We start from the raw sequence: 19,012 nt of genomic DNA on the forward strand, positions 1-19,012 counted from the left end.
CAGCTGCGAACCCCACGAGTGCAGCTGCCGCTCCGCCTCGGCGGAAGCGGGGCCAGCACCGTGAGGAACGCTGGTGAAGGCTCCCTCCTCAAAGAGAGCCTTCCGGGAGCAAAGCAACCGCAGTGGCAACTGCTCACAATGCGGACAGTCAGCCCCCTCGAGAGCCGACGCCGCGTGCTCCTCTCCCAAGCAGACCACGCACAAACTGTGTGTATCCCCGCTCGTGATGTAGCGTGGGCAGGGAGGAACACACAGTCTGTAACGCGGTCTGCTTTTGCCCTTTTTTGTCTTTAGTTTAGACATCTTCTGCTGGAGCTTATACTTTTGAATGCTTGTGCAACTTTTTGGACAGACAACAGTAAATAAGACTCACAGAACATAGATCGTGACCGACACACACAGAGAGCTTTGCTGAATGACAGAAAGCTAACGCCGGCTGCACCTCACGTGCTTTTAAAGCTTCCTGGTCATGACGTCACCCGCCTCTGATGTCTCGCCCATCGATTCGACTGATTACACATATGATTCAGAGCTTGGTATCGCTGAAGGCGTTCCCCTAGCGTTTTCCGATGCAGCTCGAGTTCCCGAAGGGGAACGTAATATAGTATATCTTTATAAGGATTGTTCGAATAAAAAGTTCAAAAGATGAACATTTATTTGAAATAGAAATATTTTGTAACATTATAAATGTATTTACAGTCGCTTTTGATCATTTTAATGCATCCATTCTGAAAAAAAAAAAAATAATTCTTTAAAAATTGTTTTTTTAAATACTTACCCTAAACTTTTGAATGGTAGTGCATATAAAAACAGCTTTTTGGCCACACACAAGCCCACACTCATGCTAACACACATATAAAGCATAAGTGACAGATTGAGAAAAACCAAAACCACAGAAAATAGAAAGGCACATATACTGATACCACAAACTGATTTATTCTCACAGTCTGTGGAAAAGTTAACACGGCATAAAAAGGTTCCACATTTGAGGTGTGTTGCCTGTGTGTCTATGATATATAACTCACATAATTAGGAGAAAAGATCCTTAAATCATAAGAAACGATGAGTTAAATCACCCAGCACAGAAAACTTAAACTGATGGTCAGGTCTGTGTGAGTTGCCAGTGTGTTCAAAATTGCATTTGCTGTTATTAACTCAACTCAGGGCTTTTTGATATGCCCATAAAAGTGTCAAATAGCTCATAAATATTATCTTTGGACTTGCACCTCTTAAATATCTATATAAAAAACTAAATTTGATACAGTATATCTTCTGCTTGAGTAACAGTCCAATCCTTTATAGACATCCTCTGAGTTACCAACTGCTGGCACTTTCATCTTCTCTTTTCTCCTCATCTCTCCCCTCTATCTGGGTCTTAGTCATTTGCAGAGGGTCCAATATAATATAGTCTTTGTCTAGTCATTGAGTTAATGACTGTCTTTCTTCCACCTTTGGTTTCCCTCTGAATGTTAGAGCTCTTTAAACCCACACAGTCTATTTTCCAACCCTAAACACCCATTTAACAGTCTGCTGTGAGTCTAAAAGGAAATGCCTAGCATTTACACTAAACAGTAGGAAACAGTTTTGTCTTTATACTTTGTCAGAAACACAAACAGTGGGTCTTAGCTCTTTTAATAGGCCTCTGCACTTTCTTGTAAGTCTTATAAAGTGATTGGTGGATTAGCATAAGAAATCAATTAAAATTGACCAGCTTTTCTCTCTTTTGTCCCCACAGAGGGCAAATTTATTTCCGCCCATCCCATCGCGGACACCTACAACCCTGATGATGACAAGATTTACTTATTTTTCCGCGAGGCGTCCCGTGATGGGAGCACTACGGACAAGACTGTGCTGTCTCGTGTCGCCCGGATCTGCCGGGTAAGACCTGTCCTCACGCTTCCTGATCAGAGAGGAACTCACCTCATCTATCTTATCCTTCCGTAGCACATAAGATTAAATGTGCTTCCCCTGGGAGGGGAGGCTTCCTGGTACGTTCCCCTTAATGTGATATGCTGAAAGCGGACCAAACCACTGTCGTCAGGCGGGGTAAATCATAGCAGAGGTCTGGCCATGTAATTGCTGCCCAAGTCGTTGTTCATGATGACAGTGGAAGTCCCTTGCGTAGGGAAATACGTGTGCTAAGTGATTCCATTGTGTTAACACATTGTGTTCTGCCCATCCCCTAACAAGAGTTCACTATGAAGGCTGGGGATATTACACAAAACCATCCATAAAAAAAGTCTGAAGTGAAGATCGGGAACAACAGATCAAACATCACACTGACCACAAATGCATAATTTTTATATCCATTAAGGGCACTGTGGGAAATTAACTCTATTTCCAAGGTTGTTCCCTAAAGAAAGTGAGTAATTGATTCCCTTCACAAAGGTCTCTTCCATAAGGCTGTCATCAAAGCACACAGAAGATGGAAGTAATTTTGCCATTTGTGATCCTGGGTGGCGATTACTCACCAAAAACCTTTAAATTTAATATGTTTAGCTACATTTAATCTTGTTTTGAACTTTTAAAACCCTCCATTGCTCTTGTGTTCACATAGATAATCAATGCAATAAACAAATGCCATGTGTTTTAAACAAAAACAGTAGGAAAGACAGCTATAGATTTTCTTATTCTGTTTTTTAATTTATGAAGAAAATAATGTATAGTCTGACTGTACATTATACTGCTTATTAAATATTGTTTTGAGTTATAATTATTGTATTATGTGACAATAAAGAGAAAACATAGTGATAACAACCAAGAGTGACCATGAGTACAAGAGACATAAAACCAGCACTGATACAGGTACAGTACCTTTCAAACATATGGGGTTAGTAAAATTTGTATGTATGTATATATTTATTTTATTTTATTTCATTTTACACTGAAGACTAGAGTAATGGCCGCTGAAAATTCAGCTTTGCATCACAGGAATGAATTACATTTTAAAATAAATATATTTAAATAGAGTTTAAATTGTAATAAGATTTCACAATATTACTGTTTTTACTGTATTGTCTATCAAATAAATGCAACCTTGGTGAATATACTGTAGGAGAGTTCTTTCAGAAACGATTTAATAATCTTACCTACCCCAAACTTTAAACGGTAGTTTATACTGTATGTTGTAAACGGTTGTTGTTATGCAACAGTATTTTAATGCAGAATGCTGCAGTTGACCAATCAGAATCAAATATTGTAGAGAGCTCTGTAGTCATTTTAGGTAATTGTCCATGCAAGTCACCTGTCAGCCTGCAATTATAAAAATGCTGTAGACTCATCCTCCAGGGCTGTGTGCTATAAAAATTCCTAGCTCTTTTGCAAAATTCTTAGACTGAAGCGGGCAGGTTTTTATAGCTTTAGGAGTGAGCTGTAAAGCTATCTAAGGCCATATTCCTCACTGGATAACTGGCCTAACACTAGAAAGGGCATCTTTGAAGATTAAAGAATTTGGAAAACGCCACTCCAAAACCTCTTTTAGGTCTTTCCCCCCCTTTTTCTCAAGTGTGTGTGTTATTCAACAGGGATAATGGCAGAGCAGGAATATATTTGCTGCTTTAAGTGGGTGTAGGTGAAATCATTGGAGTCCTTTGATTAAACCCTTCTGGTTATAATGAGGAGATTCATTTAAGTGTTCTCAGCATGTCTTCTCATTCTAAGACCTCTCAGTGCTCTATTGTGCATCTAAAGACAGAAACCCGCTCTTTGTGAATTCACAGAGAAGGTCATTATTTTCCCATTATAAACTACCTCACTCGCTCTTCTCGATTTCTTGAACTCTCTTTCTTTGTCTCTCTTGTGTGCGTGTTTGTGTACCTCTTAAGTCTGTGTGTAACTGAGGGGTTTGCGGTTTTCTGCAGTCTCATGCTTAATTAGATAAGCCGCTATAATCAGAACCAAATGCTGTTTTTTTTTTTCATTTTTATTATAAAGTCTATACAATTTAGGATTTAAATGATAAATGTGCTTTCAGCACGACAGAATTAAGATACTGTATGCCCTTGTGTTTGCATGCAGAATGATGTTGGAGGTTTGAGAAGTCTTACCAACAAGTGGACAACATTCCTCAAAGCAAGACTTGTGTGCTCCATTCCTGGACCAGATGGAGTGGACACACACTTTGATGAGCTACGTAAGTGATGTGTTTTCTGTCCCTGCTCCCTCTCACAAACATATTTCAGTTTTATCATACTTTTTGGAATAAAAAAAATGTTAATTGTGCACTTTTTTATTGTGTGTGTGTGTGTGTGTGTGTTACAGAGGACATCTTTCTCCTCCCTAGAAGAGATGAAAGAAATCCAACGGTGTACGGAGTGTTCACCACCACCAGGTGAGACACAGCTCCTACAAGCGTGCATATCAATATTTCATTGCTTTTGGTCTGGGTACTGTGGCTTGAAATCCATTCTGAAATGTGTAATTGTTGATGTGATATCAAATGAGTTTAAATATATTTTATAGATTAATATAGCAATTTAAAACATTGTAATTTGCATAAAGTTGCCCATTTGTAATGACCTTTCTTTTACTGTGGCATTCAGGTTGTTTAGTTCTTTTTTTTATTTGTATATTTGGACACAGTTCTATCTTTAAAGGATCAGCCGTGTGTGTCTATAACATGGAACACATCCGTGCGGTTTTTAATGGACCGTATGCTCATAAAGAGGGTCCGGACCATCGCTGGGTGGAATTTGAAGGCAGAATCCCCTACCCACGACCAGGCACTGTTAGTAAAACTGTTTCAGTGCTTTTTTTTTTTGTCTCCCTTTCAGTCACTGAGACTTTTAGGAGTTTTTTACATTACCACTAGAGGGAGACATAACACTATATACTGAATACCTAATACTTTACATACCTCAAAATGCTGTTTACACCAGAGGTGCCAAAACTTTTCATTATGAAGGCCACAAATCATAAAAAAAAATGTAATGAATGTGTATTCTCTACATTTCAATGCAAAAATAAAACAAAAAATTTTAAAAAAATATATACAGTATATATATATATATATATATATATATATGTATGCTTGTTTGTAAAATGGCAGTTTTATAAATATCTGAAGGTACACTCTTAACATCAGTCAGTCAAGCATTATAATATGATAATCAATATTATTTAATTTTTTTATTATTATTATTCCTCCCCGCTTTTGTGATAGGGCATGGCTGGCCAACTTCGGCCCGCAGACCCTCGTTTGGGCATCTCTGGTTAACGCAAACACAACATTCATGATTATGCACTTTGTGAGTGCATATTTGTAATTATTTTTTGCTGTAATGTATTCTAAATATATAACTAAATATCTTATTTTTGTTTCATAGTGCCCCAGTCGGACATATGATCCTCATATAAAAACGACTAGAGACTTTCCAGATGAAGTCATCAGTTTTATACGGCTGCACCCGCTAATGTACCACTTTGTGCACCCAATGACGGGCCGACCAATTTTCACTCATATCAATACGGAGTACCGGCTCACTCAGATTGTAGTGGACAGCGTGGCAGCTGAAGATGGACAGTATGCTGTTATGTTCTTGGGCACAGGTAAGAAAAACAACATAAACGTCACTAGTGATTTGTAACAACTAGATATGATGTTGAAGAAAATTAAGAAAATGTGATGCATTTTTATTTTGGTATTTTGAAAAGCTATAATGACCTAGTGAACTGCCTAAAATACATAATTTTGCCCAACATACACTTGTTCTTCATACCTATAATGTCCAGAAATGCAGTAAAGGTTTGATTCACTTTAAGCCCTGTACACTGAAAAAAAAAAAAAAATAGAAATTGCTATTAAATTTCACAAATAATTACAAACAATCTGCATGTAACACATTTAATTAAATGTGAAATTTTGAGGTATAAAAATAGAAATAGTATTTTCTATTAAAACATAATCCAGTAGCCTTTAATTGATTTATAACATTAAAAAAAAAAAAAAAACATTTTTACAGTATATGTGCAGAGTACATAAGCTATTTAATTAGCTTTCATTTTGATCAACCAGCAGATGGCAGTAGAGCTTAAGAGACATAATTGTGTGTGTATGTCTGTACAGATATGGGATCAGTTTTGAAGGTTGTCAGCATCACTCAAGAAAACTGGTACACAGAGGAGATCATCTTAGAGGAGCTACAGGTGTTCAAGGTAAAAGTCGCAAACATTCAAATATGAAACATTTATGGATGAATAAAAAACGACACAATAATAAATACAATAAACAAACACTAGTAAACAAAACACAATAATAAGCAAAAAAGTTCACCTGATAACATAATTGGTGCATTTATTTATCCAGAGTCCCTCACCAATCCTCAACATGGAAATCTCATCAAAGCAGGTAAGAACTGAAGTTTAAACTTGGTTCTAGTTAACTAAATCTTTAGCTTGGAATGAAGAAAGAAAACAAATAATTGTATAAATTATTTAAATGACATTCATCAGCAAGCTGTTTTTGTTTCAGAGGTTCTACAGGACTGTTTGTCATATGTAAGCAACTGCAATGTTCTCAGGCCTTGGTGTCATAATAGACTTTTTTTATAGCCTCCAATGTTTTGTACTGTTTTATCAGAGTCTCACAGATAAGTCTGATTCTTCTGTTTCTTGGCCATTCCTTTCATTTTTCCTTTACACTCCCATTTGTCTAATTATCTCTTATTAGCTTTTGGAGTTCATGGTTAGGTTTGCAGTTCACCCTAAAGCTTTTATCCTCCTTTCTTCTGCACAAAGATAGGACCTTATGGTTACATCAGCAGGCCACTTGGCTAGTTCTTTCCATAATTATTTTTAAGGCCTTTTTTCATTTTAATAGCAGAGGATAATAGAGTACAGATAAGAAATTATATGGAGAATACAGGGGTTAGATGGAAAATTTGTGACATTATCTCATCAACATTTTACTTCTGCCCCTAATTCTCTACGGTGAATGCTACCTCTTGAAATCACTAAATGGTTTCAAATAAGTTCCTGAACAACATTTGCTTTTACAAGGGTGTTATATGGGAAGATCTGCTGTGACTTCGAGACTCATGCTGAGAGAAAAGCAATAGCACCATAACTTTTATGCTGCTTGTTGTTGTGTTCATGGTTTACTTATTTCTCTGAGTCACATGTACACATTCTTCTGTTTAGAGTGTTTTGGACCAATAAGACGAATTATGCTGATTGATAACTCTGTTAAAGAGTTTGCTCCAGTAAGCACTTTTTTTTGTCATTGCACCTGGTTTAGTACTTTGTGTTTGTGTGTGCAGCAGCAGCTGTTTGTTGGAGGAAGCGACGGGTTGGTGCAGGTGTCCCTGCACAGGTGCCATATTTATGGGCAAGGCTGTGCAGAATGCTGCCTGGCTAGAGACCCCTACTGCGCTTGGGATGGCACCCAGTGCTCCAGATACATTCCAGCATCCAAGAGGTAACACACACACACACACACACACACACACACACATGAACCGATAAAGTCATTGTCCCAAACACGAGTCGATGCAAAGCCTTGACATTGATTCACAGAGTCAGCACTTCTGTTTAACGGTCTTCTTATCGACGCACACAAAAAACCGCAAAGCCACATGTGTCCTACGATATCCCTGAGATGTGCACCGTGTGCAGTTTGGTGCTCTGAGGTTTTTGGGATAGCAGAAAGTTAAAAGAGAGAGAGGGCTTTGTGGTGCCCTCTTTCTGACCTACTTCTCCAGGGTGAGTTGTTTCCTGGAGTTCAGCACATAGAAGAAAATTATAAATATTTGATTTTTCCCGTGCCATAGGGTGTAGTGGGACTGGACTGGACAGGCAAATTGATTAAAGTTGCTTTGTTGTTGAGATGATGTATGTGAGCTGTCAGAGAAGTTTTCTTGCCCTTTCTCTCCCAGGCTCTCCAGTCCGCCACTGACGCAAGGAGGCCAGGTCAGTCCTGCAGAGAGAGCGAGCGAGAGATAGGGAGACACACAGAGAGAGGGATTTTAGTTTATTTTGGAGATTATTTGGCTGTCAGATGGCTCTGTTTGAAATTCGCTTTGTGGCTTCATTAAGATTCATATTTTTCTTGCTCTGAAGATTAAACTTTAGATTAGCCAGTTATGTTTTGATGGGTATTGTTCTAATTGCTCTGGCTATTTTGGATTTATAACAGTTGTTCGTGATTTACTCGATAAGGATTTTTAAAAATACTTTTTACACACAATATGGATGAAAAATGAATGGATGCTGAACAATATAAAAATATAAATTTCCCTTAATTTGATCGGCAGCTCTTTAAAAGTTTTGGTTGTTCAAGGAGTCTAAAATGTAATCAAAATGAATCTGAATCCAAAAAAAGGCTTTTCATGTGTTCTTACAGGAGGGCCAGAAGACAAGATATCAAGCATGGAGACCCATCCAGCCATTGTTGGGACACAGAGGATGGTAAGGAGGCATATGAGGGTGTATGTGTGCATATGGAGCATAAAAGCACTAAAAGCTCTGTTTTGTTTTAAGATGCTGCATTGTCCTGTGGGGCTCACCTAATGGATCTCAACACAACCCCTACCCCCCAAAAAAATACCTTTACTTTCTTTCTGATATGCTGATCACTCTCTCTCTCTCTCTCTCTCTCTCTCTCTGTTTGGCAGTGTTAGGGTGGAATGTCGAGGAGAAGGTGTTGTATGGAGTAGAGAGTAACTCCTCTTTTCTTGAGTGTGTTTCACAATCTCAGCAGGCCTTGATCCGCTGGTTTGTACTGAAGACAGGAGCGGACCACCGTCAAGAGGTATAGTCAACATACATCTGTCTCAGTCTGTGCCTTTGTGTGTGTGTATGTGTGTGTGTGTGTGTATTATTCACCCATTTTTCTAGCTATCTCTTGTGTGACAGTTGGTAAGTAGTTAGCTACACTACAAAATTCAATATTTTATAAGTATTTTATATTTATATATTTTATAAGTATTTCACAAAGAATGCAAATGCAAAGAATAAAATGAGTTGGTGAATTTTTTTAGTTGATCAATTAATTGTTTAATTGCATGAACCATATAAACAAAACCAAGTCACTAAAATTAATGGTTGTACCATAAAATGGAGTTTAAAAAGCACTCTAGTACTGTTTTGTTTTGAAGTGTTTTAAATGTCAATTAGCATAAATTTATAAAGTATAGCCTGGGCATATTCCAGCCATGGTTTCTCTTTCATAACAATGTCTTTTGGCATCACAGGCTTTTTATGATTGCACACACTCTAGAAACTGATTTACAGTAACTCTCAACCTCCTGATGCTTAGATAAAATAAATGTTGCATAATTCTGAAGTTCGTCTTACTAAACAATATGTTGTAACAGAGAAAAAGAGAACTGGAACATTTCTGTTGGTAATCTTGAAAATGGCCTGAGTCTCAGAAACTGAGAGAACACAAACAGAGATACAGAACACAGCAGTACCGTCAAGAAGTGACCTTCACTGGTGGATTCATCTCTCTTATTCGATGTTTTACACCTACGCATTTAATCTCATCTCATCTTCACTGCTGTCGATTTGGTGTCATGCACCTGGGTGACATGCATACTAACTGTTTCCCCTTCTTACTTTAGAAACACATACAAATATATCTGTCTTTCAGATATCTCTGTCCCTTTAAACTGCCTGAGGGAGTGTATTTGTGCTATTTTCTAAAACAGATTTTATGCGGCATATGTAAACAGCAGTCCTTTCAAGTGAGTAGTAATGGAGCTATGTGTGTAGTGGAAAGTTCATAGTGCAGATACTGAGGTCATTTTAACCTTGTCTTTATTAGCTGTGATGAATAGACGGGGGCCAAGACCTGACTCTGGAGTGGTAGATCAGCATATCCTTTTATTGATCCATCTCCACAACAATTAATCCCAACAGGAATATGTGTGTGTGTGTGTGTGTGTGTGTGTGTGTGTGTGTGAGAGTGAGAGAGAGAGAGAGAGAGAGAGAGAGTTGAAGATGTATGAGGAGGCATGACAGCAGAAGGTCAAATCACAGCATGTCACAGGCTAGATGCAATTCAAGAAGAAACGTGCTGTTTCCTGCAGTCCCACATCTCAAGTAAACATTAGTTCTGCTATGATGCATTTGTTTTATTTTAGTTTCCCTTCCTGCTTTTCTTCTCCCCCTCTCTTTCTCCTGTCTTTCCCACAGCACAAAACAACTCCCTACCACACAGCTGCCCAAAACACCTGCAACACGCGCACAATCTCACACGTGTGGTGCAATCTTAAAAATATCAGCCCACACTTCACCTCGTAAAAGACAACAATGAATGATAGAAGAGAAAACAGCACTTTTGTGTGTTTGTGTGAAAATGTATCGAATCAGAGTAAACAGATATCTGGTTGTAATAACAGAATGGACCCTTCATATTCCACATAGCAAAATAACTATGGGATGGGAATTATTAAATTAATTGATTCTGGTTCCAATTCGGATTTCAGTTCCTTAACAATTCCATTAAAACAATTAACGTGTTTTTACGTAATTCTTAAAAAATGCACATGCCTAAACTGATTTAGTTGTAAAAAAAAAAAAAATTATAAAATAAAAATAGTTAGCCATATTTGAACCATATTCAACTAATTCTATTTAATTGTTTTCACAATAAACAGGTTTACAGTATGCTGATTCTAAGAAATTAGAATAAATACATTTTGAAAATCCAATTTAAATTAAGTCAATTAGATATAAAGGCCAACATGACAACAGCAAAGTTTTATAGTCTAATATGCATCATATTTTATGATGTTCTAGACATGTCGGTGGAATGATGCTGACATTCTAGAATCATTAACGGAACCAAACAAACGTGTTTTTACATAATTCTTAAAAAATGCACATGCCTAAACTGATTTAGTTGTAAAAAAAAAAAAAATTATAAAATAAAAATAGTTAGCCATATTTGAACCATATTCAACTAATTCTATTTAATTGTTTTCACAATAAACAGGTTTACAGTATGCTGATTCTAAGAAATTAGAATAAATACATTTTGAAAATCCAATTTAAATTAAGTCAATTAGATATAAAGGCCAACATGACAACAGCAAAGTTTTATAGTCTAATATGCATCATATTTTATGATGTTCTAGACATGTCGGTGGAATGATGCTGACATTCTAGAATCATTAACGGAACCAAACATCATCAAAGTTTTGCCAGCATTATTTAAAAATGTAAATAAGAACCTGTTATCGATTCCCAACCCTAAACAAGACTCGCTCCTTCATGCTTTCTGTCCCTCTTTTTCCCTCCATCCCTCTACCCAATTTTCCACACTCTTCACTACCCTCTTTTTACAACTAAATATAATTTCCCATAGGACTGTGGGTCACCGGCAGGCCAGCTCGTATTTGAGATCCTGTGCTGAAGGTCTGTGATCAGAGGCCAGTTTCCTCCTGCCCCCGAGTAAAATCTTCAGCGGGAGTTGCACGCCATGATATACTGCCAAGATACGAAGCACAGACACACGCGTTCACTTACAACACACCCACACAACAGAACATCTCCATGACATACACACGTGTTTCATCTTGGCACTCTTGTGCCCTTAGCCTTTATGTTTTAGTGCCAGCTGTTACAGGTGCTGCAGACAGTGCGAAACCGCCCTATTTGTTTTCATTCCTGACACGTTTCTGCAAGGTATGACTTAAAAGTCATACTCCAAATTTAAAATGCAAATATAAAGAGTTGTTTAGTGCAGTCATGACTATTGCATTTCCTTGCAGCATCCTTTAGATGGCAGAAAGATCAGTATAAGTCAATGCAGCGGTGAGCAGTTTGTGTGTGTTTTACAGAGCTTCAGTATGCTTTGAAGCTTTCTTTCCCTTCTCTCCGTGCTGCACAGCTGTATTGATTTAGTCCACGACAACAGCGTGACTAGCAGGAGAAATCAGCAGGTTCAAAAACACAGATAGCAGGAAAATAAAATGAGAGAGAAAGAATAAGCAGTCAGGAACGGTAAGGAAGGCAGGTGAAGAGATGCAAAACTGATATTGGAGAAAGAAAATATTAGAAAATATTAGCATGACTCAAGATGGCGGAGATGACTGCTTTATGAATAAATTGTTATTTTGAATCAGTTATTTTAAAGGGGTCATATGTTGCTATTTTAAAGATCATTATTTTGTGTATTTGGTGTAACAGAATATGTTGACATGCTTTAATGTTCAAAAAACACATTATTTTTCAAATACTGTACATTATTGTAGGTCCTCTATGCCCCGCCTCTCTCAAACGCGTCGTTTAATAGCCTTTGTGCACAGCCAGCCTTGTACTCTTCGTCGTCCATAAAATGCGGTGCACAAATTCGAACATCTGGGTTATGCTATTCTGTTGTAAATAAATCTTAGCCAATGATTCCTAATTGCATCTACTTCCGGAAGGCCAAATAAAGTGCTTTTGCTTTCGCACTGAAACACACACCGTCTCCCTGACATGGCTGCATCAACACTACTGCTGTTCCTGAAACCACGCCTTCTTTCTTTGCGTGCACATTTGGGTGGCATTATGCTAATATTTCCACATAGTGACGTAGATATGTGGGGGCGTGTTAGAACGAGGTGTTTTAGGTAGGCATGGTTGACTCTTAACTTTTATAAAGAATATCTCTTTGGATTTGAGACTTTAGTCTTTGCAACTTTACAGATCTTCTTTATGCACCAAGAGCTTGTAACACTCCAAAGAGAAAGGAAAACTTGAAATCGCATCATATGACCCCTTTAAATGACCCGGCCAAACTGATTAATTTTAATAAATTGAAATCGAAATCTGTGAACAGATCTTATTTTGCTTGACGACATCAATCTTGAACCTAAATTTATAATAAATATGACCAATGCAATTAAAATAAGCCTGATTTATACAATTGAATAAAAAGTGCAATATCAGTAGTACTACACTATATAACTTTAGCTCACTATCATTTAAAACGAAATATACATGCCTCTTACGGAATAACTTTGCGTGGATGAATGTGGTTCGAGGCACCAGCGTTCAGGTGGATATAGAACATCTTATCTTTTTTTGTTGCTTTTTTTCCAAACATTATTTTGAAAACTTGTCATTTTGAATGATCCTTGGTCAATTCTTCTTGTTTGTTATGACAACAAGCTTTCAGCTTCACGCTACCCACAGCCTGAGCTACTTTTCTCTGTGTAGGAACATGTTACACAGATGGGCAAATAACAGGCAAATAAAATGAAATTTCCTGTGAAATCTGTCCCGACACTTCTAAAATATAAATCAAGCGTAGCATTAGTTCTGGCAGGTCACGTTAGTCAAGCTCGCATCAGCTGACTCTCAGCTGATCCCCATCTACCTATAGGAATACAACACCTATCTAAGCATTCATTATATAAGGTCCCTCAGTATTATCAGTAGTTCCTCTTCAGGAATGAGATGCTGCGTCGGAAAACGCTAGGGGAACGCCTTCTGTGACCACGCTCTGAATCACATGTGAAATCAGTCCAATAGCTGAGCGGGACGTCACGGGCGGGTGACGTCATGACCAGGAAGCTATAAAAGCACGTGCGGCGGAGCCAGCATCAGCTTTCTGTCATTCAGCGAAGCGCTCTATGTGTGTCAGTCATATTTATTGTTGTCTGTCTATTGTGAGAGTAAAGTCTATAAGCAGCTATGTCTAAAGCTCACGTTAAGACAAAGCATGCAAAGGGCGAGTGCAAGCCTGCCGGTGTTCCAGGGCGCAGCGGTCTCCAGCGAGCATATCTCTCAGTTACCGCCCGGCAACGTAGCGGCACAGAGAGGCTCGCGGCCTCTGCAGAGGTCCCCAGAGCAGCTAGTTTGGTTGTCCCCTGTCGGCGTGCAGACGCTTCAAGGCACCGAACTAGCCGTTCTGGGCACACCAGAGATCAGTCTCGAGAGACTGATTCCCTTAGTAGATTATTTAGCAGCATGGAAGCTACTGCCAAATGTGTCTCAATGGGTCTTGTACAAGTTAGCACACCAGATCCTTGTGTGGTCCCAGGACAGACTCGCTGAGAGCAGTGCACATTCCTGGGCATCGCGATATGGAAGCAGACATCCTGTCGAGGCAGGTGCTGAGGCCCGGGGAATGGATGCTTCACCCCGAGGTGGTGAAGCAGATATGGAGTATTTTTGGCCAGGCTCAGGTGGACTTGTTTGCGACTCAGAAGACATCGCAATGTCCCCTCTGGTGCTCTCTGACTCATCCAGCTCCGCTGGGGCTGGATGCCATGGTACAGGCGTGGCCGAGGCTTCGCCTGTACGCCTTTCCCCCGATCGCTCTGCTCCCAGGAGTTCTGGAGAGAGTGCGCCAGGACGGAGTCCGCTTACTGTTAGTAGCCCCGTTCTGGCCGGGCCGAGTATGGTTCTCGGACCTGATCTCCCTTCTCGACGGCTCTCCATGGGAGATTCCCGTCAGGAGGGACCTCCTCTCACAGGCGGAGGGCACGATTTATCACCCCCGCCCGGAGCTGTGGAAATTATGGGTGTGGCCCCTGATGGGGCACAACTAGTAGCTTCTGGTCTCTCAACTGGTTGTTGAGACCATCCTCCAATCCAGAGCTCCCTCCACGAGGAAACTGTATACGTTGAAGTGGAAACTTTTCACTTCCTGGTGTAGAGACCGCCAGCTCAACCCAGCGAACTGCCCAGTCGGTACAGTACTGGAGTTCCTGCAGCCCGTTTCTCTACAGGGTTAACCCACTCCACCCTGAAGGTTTACGTGGCGGCCTACCACGCCCCTCTCGGTGGCATCTCAGTGGGAAGACTGGTTACACGTTTCCTCCGCGGTCCGCTGAGGCTGAGGCCTCTCGTACGATCACGTGTCCCCACGTGGGACCTAGCAGTGGTGCTAGAAGCTCTCTGTAGGCCTCCATTCGAGCCTATCGAAGAGATTTCTGATCGCCATCTTACAATAAAGGCTACCTTTCTTCTGGCAATATCGTCTCTTAAAAGAGTTGGGGATTTACAGGCCCTCTCGGTGGCCCCTTCCTAGCTTGACTTTGCGCCCGGTCTGGCCAAAGCATTTCTGTACCCTCGTGTGGGGTATGTCCCATGGCGATATCTTCTCTTAAGAGAGTTGGGGATTTACAGGCCCTTTCTGTGGCCCCTTCCTATCTTGACTTTGCGCCCGGTCTGGCCAAAGCATTTCTGTACCCTCGTGTGGGGTATGTCCCAAAAGTCCCCTCATCAGCACCACAGCCCATTGTACTTCACGACTTCAGTCCTCCTCCCTTCGGGGAACCAGACCAGCAGAAGCTTAATTGTATGTGTCCAGTGCGAGCACTGGATGCATACGTCCACAGAGCTGCCCTGTGGAGAAGGGCGGCCCAGTTGCTTGTGTGCTACGGTCCCCCTAAGAGAGGTCTTCCAGCAACTAAACAGACCCTCAGTCGGTGGATAGTGGATGCCATCTCCATCTGTTATGAGTCCTCTGATCTCCCCTCGCCGTTAGGGGTCAAGGCTCACTCGACTCGAAGTGTGGCAGCCTCTAATCGCTGCTCTCCCTGCTCTCATCCATGCTAGGCTGCATGAATACGCAGGGAGTTCTTGCCCAGAAGAGAACCATTCCGCCAATCCAAACTGTATGCTAATTGTCAATCATCTTTGACGATAGTGGTCTTGACAGAAATTGTTATTATAGATTTATCATATATGGGTAAATACATGATTTATTATGTTTATTTATTTATTTATTTTTATAGTTTGCACTCTGATTATTTTTTATTTTAAAAAAGTTACATAAAAGCTTTAACTACAAAAATAGCACAAAAATACCACACACAGGGACTTTTTAAATTATGAATCAAGTGAATCAAAGTGAAGAATAATTTTTCGATTCAAATTAATCAGATTTCTAAATATTTTTAGTCTGTATGGTCACAAACGGGTTTGTATGCACTGAACACACAGAGCATTTCCTATGTCAGAGGTCACCAGAAAGATGGACACCTTGGAAAAAGAACACGGCAATAGATCACGCAAACACCTTGAGTTCAAAGTAGACCCCGAAATCACAAGACCAAGGGCATAACACTACTCTGCCCCCTTTTTCTTTCTGTCTCATTAACATTAACATGTGGTCAGCTTGTCTAATTTGTCTAATAAGATTCTAATGATCAATCAGATGGCATAATGTGAGGTCAGCAGGAAGTGGAGCACTGAGGTTAAAGACTGATCTCTGACCTTGAGGGAGTCTCGCTGTGGGCTTCTGGGCAGAATGATTTATGAGAGTAAACCCAACAAGTGACACATAAATTCACCACTTGGCTGGGATTAAGTTGTCATGTGCCCAACAAAGTATTTGTTGATGTGGTTGATTTTTATGAAAGAATCAATAATTGTGTTTTTGTTGCAGATCAAACCGGACGAGCGTGTGCTGATAACCAAGCGAGGTTTGCTGATTCGTTGGCTCCAGCGTAGCGATGCAGGTTTGTACTTCTGCACCTCCCAGGAGCACAGCTTCACCCGTACCCTCCTCCACCTCTCTCTTCACATCCTGGACCGCGGACAGATCCACGCACACCAACCTGCTATACGGGAATCATCAGAAAATCCGTCCATGACTGAACCCCGTCAGCGCTATAAAGACTACTTGCGCATGTTGAGCGGCCCTGTGCGCTCTCTGGATGAGTACTGTGAAACGCTCTGGCACAAAGAGAAGAAGCAAAAACAGAAGGGCAAATGGAAGCACGTTCAAGAGCTCCGCAAGAGCAGGAACCGACGCCACCACTAGAGGCGCCAATGAGGCCTGGATTCGAGTGTGAGGTTAGAAGGGTCGCAATGCCCATGGAGCCTCTGGATGTCGATTAAATGAACTCTAAACCAAATACAAAGACAGAAATGAATCATCTCCAGTCAAGCAAAAAATCTTTCAGAAATATCAGTGAAATTACACATTAGTCTTGTTTTTGTTTTGACCAGTCCCTTAAAAGTGACCCACTGATTCTTTCATTTAAAAATGAACCTTTTCATTCAAAAATACCCACTTGAACACCAGTCATCTTGACTAATCTTGAAAATACTTCAGAATCTGTTCGTTTTGTTAAAGCCCCTTTGGGCAAGGTATGGTATACTAAAATTATATACCTGTTAATCTATAAACTGTGCTCAAAACAAAGATTTTTTTATCTAAAAATGTCTGGATTGGGGCCTTTTTTAAAAACAATGCTTTTTTTAACCTAAAATAAAATTGCATTCATGTTGAATGTATGTAAATATATTATTTGTACATGAGATTGTGCATGCTTTAGGATTATTTACATAGAATTCTCTGTTGAGATTATAGTTTTAACCAATCATTTAAGTTTCACAGAGTAAAATACATTATTTTTGTATTTTTGCAATGTGTCTTACTGTAGGTAATTTGTTTACGGCATATGACATTATTTAAAATGACCATGATGTTGAAATAAACTGTTTTTAATATTACTTAACTGTACAACCAAAAAAGACAATGACTTATTAATTTAAGAAATAGTTTACACAATAGTTCACAATAGTTCTGTCTTCCTGTATCCATGTCGCTCAAACCAAGTATGATTTTTTTTCTTCAAGTGAACACAAAAGGAGATTTAGCAGAACGTCCAGGCTCCTTTTCCATACAATGGCAGTTTATGTCGACCATGGTCTTGTCAAGCTCCAAAAAGAGTGCCATAAATGGAGTCCATATGACTAATTCACTATATTTCAAGTCTTCTGAAGGTATATGATAGTGTAAACGAGTATGTTGTAAGTAGATGACAGTAATATAATCAATTCATTGTCTTCAATTCAGTATATTATGATTTAATATAATGGCAGATTTTTTCTTTCTTTTTTTTTTTGCTATTCTTTTCTATCCACAAAATGCCACAGAAAATTATTTGCTATTACCCCATCAGATAGGATGTAAATAATCTTCAAAACATTGCTTTTTATTTTTAATATTATAGTTTATATCTTGTGATTTTATATTTAAATGAAGATAGAATTTTTATTCCAAGTATATTATTTTTCTCTTACTCATTGTTCCTCAATCCGTGTATCATTTGATCATTCGTTTTTTGATTTAATATTGAAAGTAGAAAAATGAGAAAATGGCTCCTTTTTCGTTTTTTCGTTTTTTTCCAAAAAACGAAAAATGAGAATTCAGCTTAAGTTTTAATATTTCGTTCATGGGTGGAAAAATTAATAAACAGCTTGAATATTCGATATAATTGATATCTCAAAAGCGTGAGCTGCAACGCAAGATTTTCATGAAATATAATAACTTGCCATTTCGGTTTGTTTCTCACCAAACCCTCAGTATACCTTCAGAATGCTTGGAATATACACCACGAGATGCATAGGATTATTTTACGACAGATATGCATTCGCTTCAAAAAAAAAAAAAAACCTAAAGTCACCATTCTCTGCCATTAAATTGGCAAGTGCGATCAGGACATTTTTGTGTTATTAAGTAATAAGCCTTTAGAACAACATTAAGGTGAGTAGTCACTCTAGTTCACACAGTTCCAATAAATTGTGATGGGTTAAATAAACTCAATAAGCAGACAGACACAACTACAGTCAAGCACAGACCAGTATTGAAGTGCACAGGAAATAAGCAGCAGTCATATTTAAAGCAGTTTAAATTAGTATTGAGTACTGATTGATGTTCACTTGGATTTTTTTCCCCATCGAGGGGAAATAACTTAATACTCTGTCATTTATAGTCATATGGTAAAATGTATATTTTTAATTGTGTAACGTTGCATTCAAAATAACTACAAAATGTCATGCCTTTGAAAAATAAAGAGAACAACAGAATGCGCTGCTTTAGCGCGTCTCGGTCTTGAGCATCTTTCTGGCGCATGCCACAAACATGAACCACAGGGAATACTCGTCTTTTAAAAGGCTTCATTTAGATTATTTTACATTAAATGCATCATATAAGTCACTTTGGAATAAATCCTAGTAGGCCTATGTATCATGATAAAAAAAAACGCGACTTTACAGTCTGGAAATGCTTTTGGCTATAGCAAATTATTTCTCGGACCCCCTATCACTTTAAGAACCGCTG

At 39.2% G+C, this 19,012-nt stretch overlaps 1 protein-coding gene across 1 annotated transcript in view; it reads left to right on the forward strand.

The window, feature by feature from the left end:
* LOC107672594 (semaphorin-3D) overlaps nucleotides 1–17,131 on the forward strand; it is a 30,155-nt gene extending 13,024 nt beyond the window's left edge. Inside the window, exons 7-17 of the mRNA XM_016465850.1 lie at nucleotides 1,736–1,878; nucleotides 4,018–4,132; nucleotides 4,261–4,330; nucleotides 4,582–4,726; nucleotides 5,325–5,547; nucleotides 6,065–6,153; nucleotides 6,305–6,346; nucleotides 7,257–7,414; nucleotides 8,339–8,403; nucleotides 8,610–8,746; nucleotides 16,328–17,131. Of these exons, the coding sequence (XP_016321336.1) occupies nucleotides 1,736–1,878; nucleotides 4,018–4,132; nucleotides 4,261–4,330; nucleotides 4,582–4,726; nucleotides 5,325–5,547; nucleotides 6,065–6,153; nucleotides 6,305–6,346; nucleotides 7,257–7,414; nucleotides 8,339–8,403; nucleotides 8,610–8,746; nucleotides 16,328–16,705 (1,565 nt within the window). The 3' untranslated portion in view covers nucleotides 16,706–17,131. The remainder of the gene's footprint in view (nucleotides 1–1,735; nucleotides 1,879–4,017; nucleotides 4,133–4,260; nucleotides 4,331–4,581; nucleotides 4,727–5,324; nucleotides 5,548–6,064; nucleotides 6,154–6,304; nucleotides 6,347–7,256; nucleotides 7,415–8,338; nucleotides 8,404–8,609; nucleotides 8,747–16,327) is intronic.
* Nucleotides 17,132–19,012: the final 1,881 nt, after the last annotated feature.

Source organism: Sinocyclocheilus anshuiensis, unplaced genomic scaffold, assembly GCF_001515605.1.
Source record: "Sinocyclocheilus anshuiensis isolate Anshui unplaced genomic scaffold, SAMN03320099.WGS_v1.1 scaffold28, whole genome shotgun sequence".
Lineage (NCBI taxonomy): Eukaryota > Metazoa > Chordata > Actinopteri > Cypriniformes > Cyprinidae > Sinocyclocheilus > Sinocyclocheilus anshuiensis.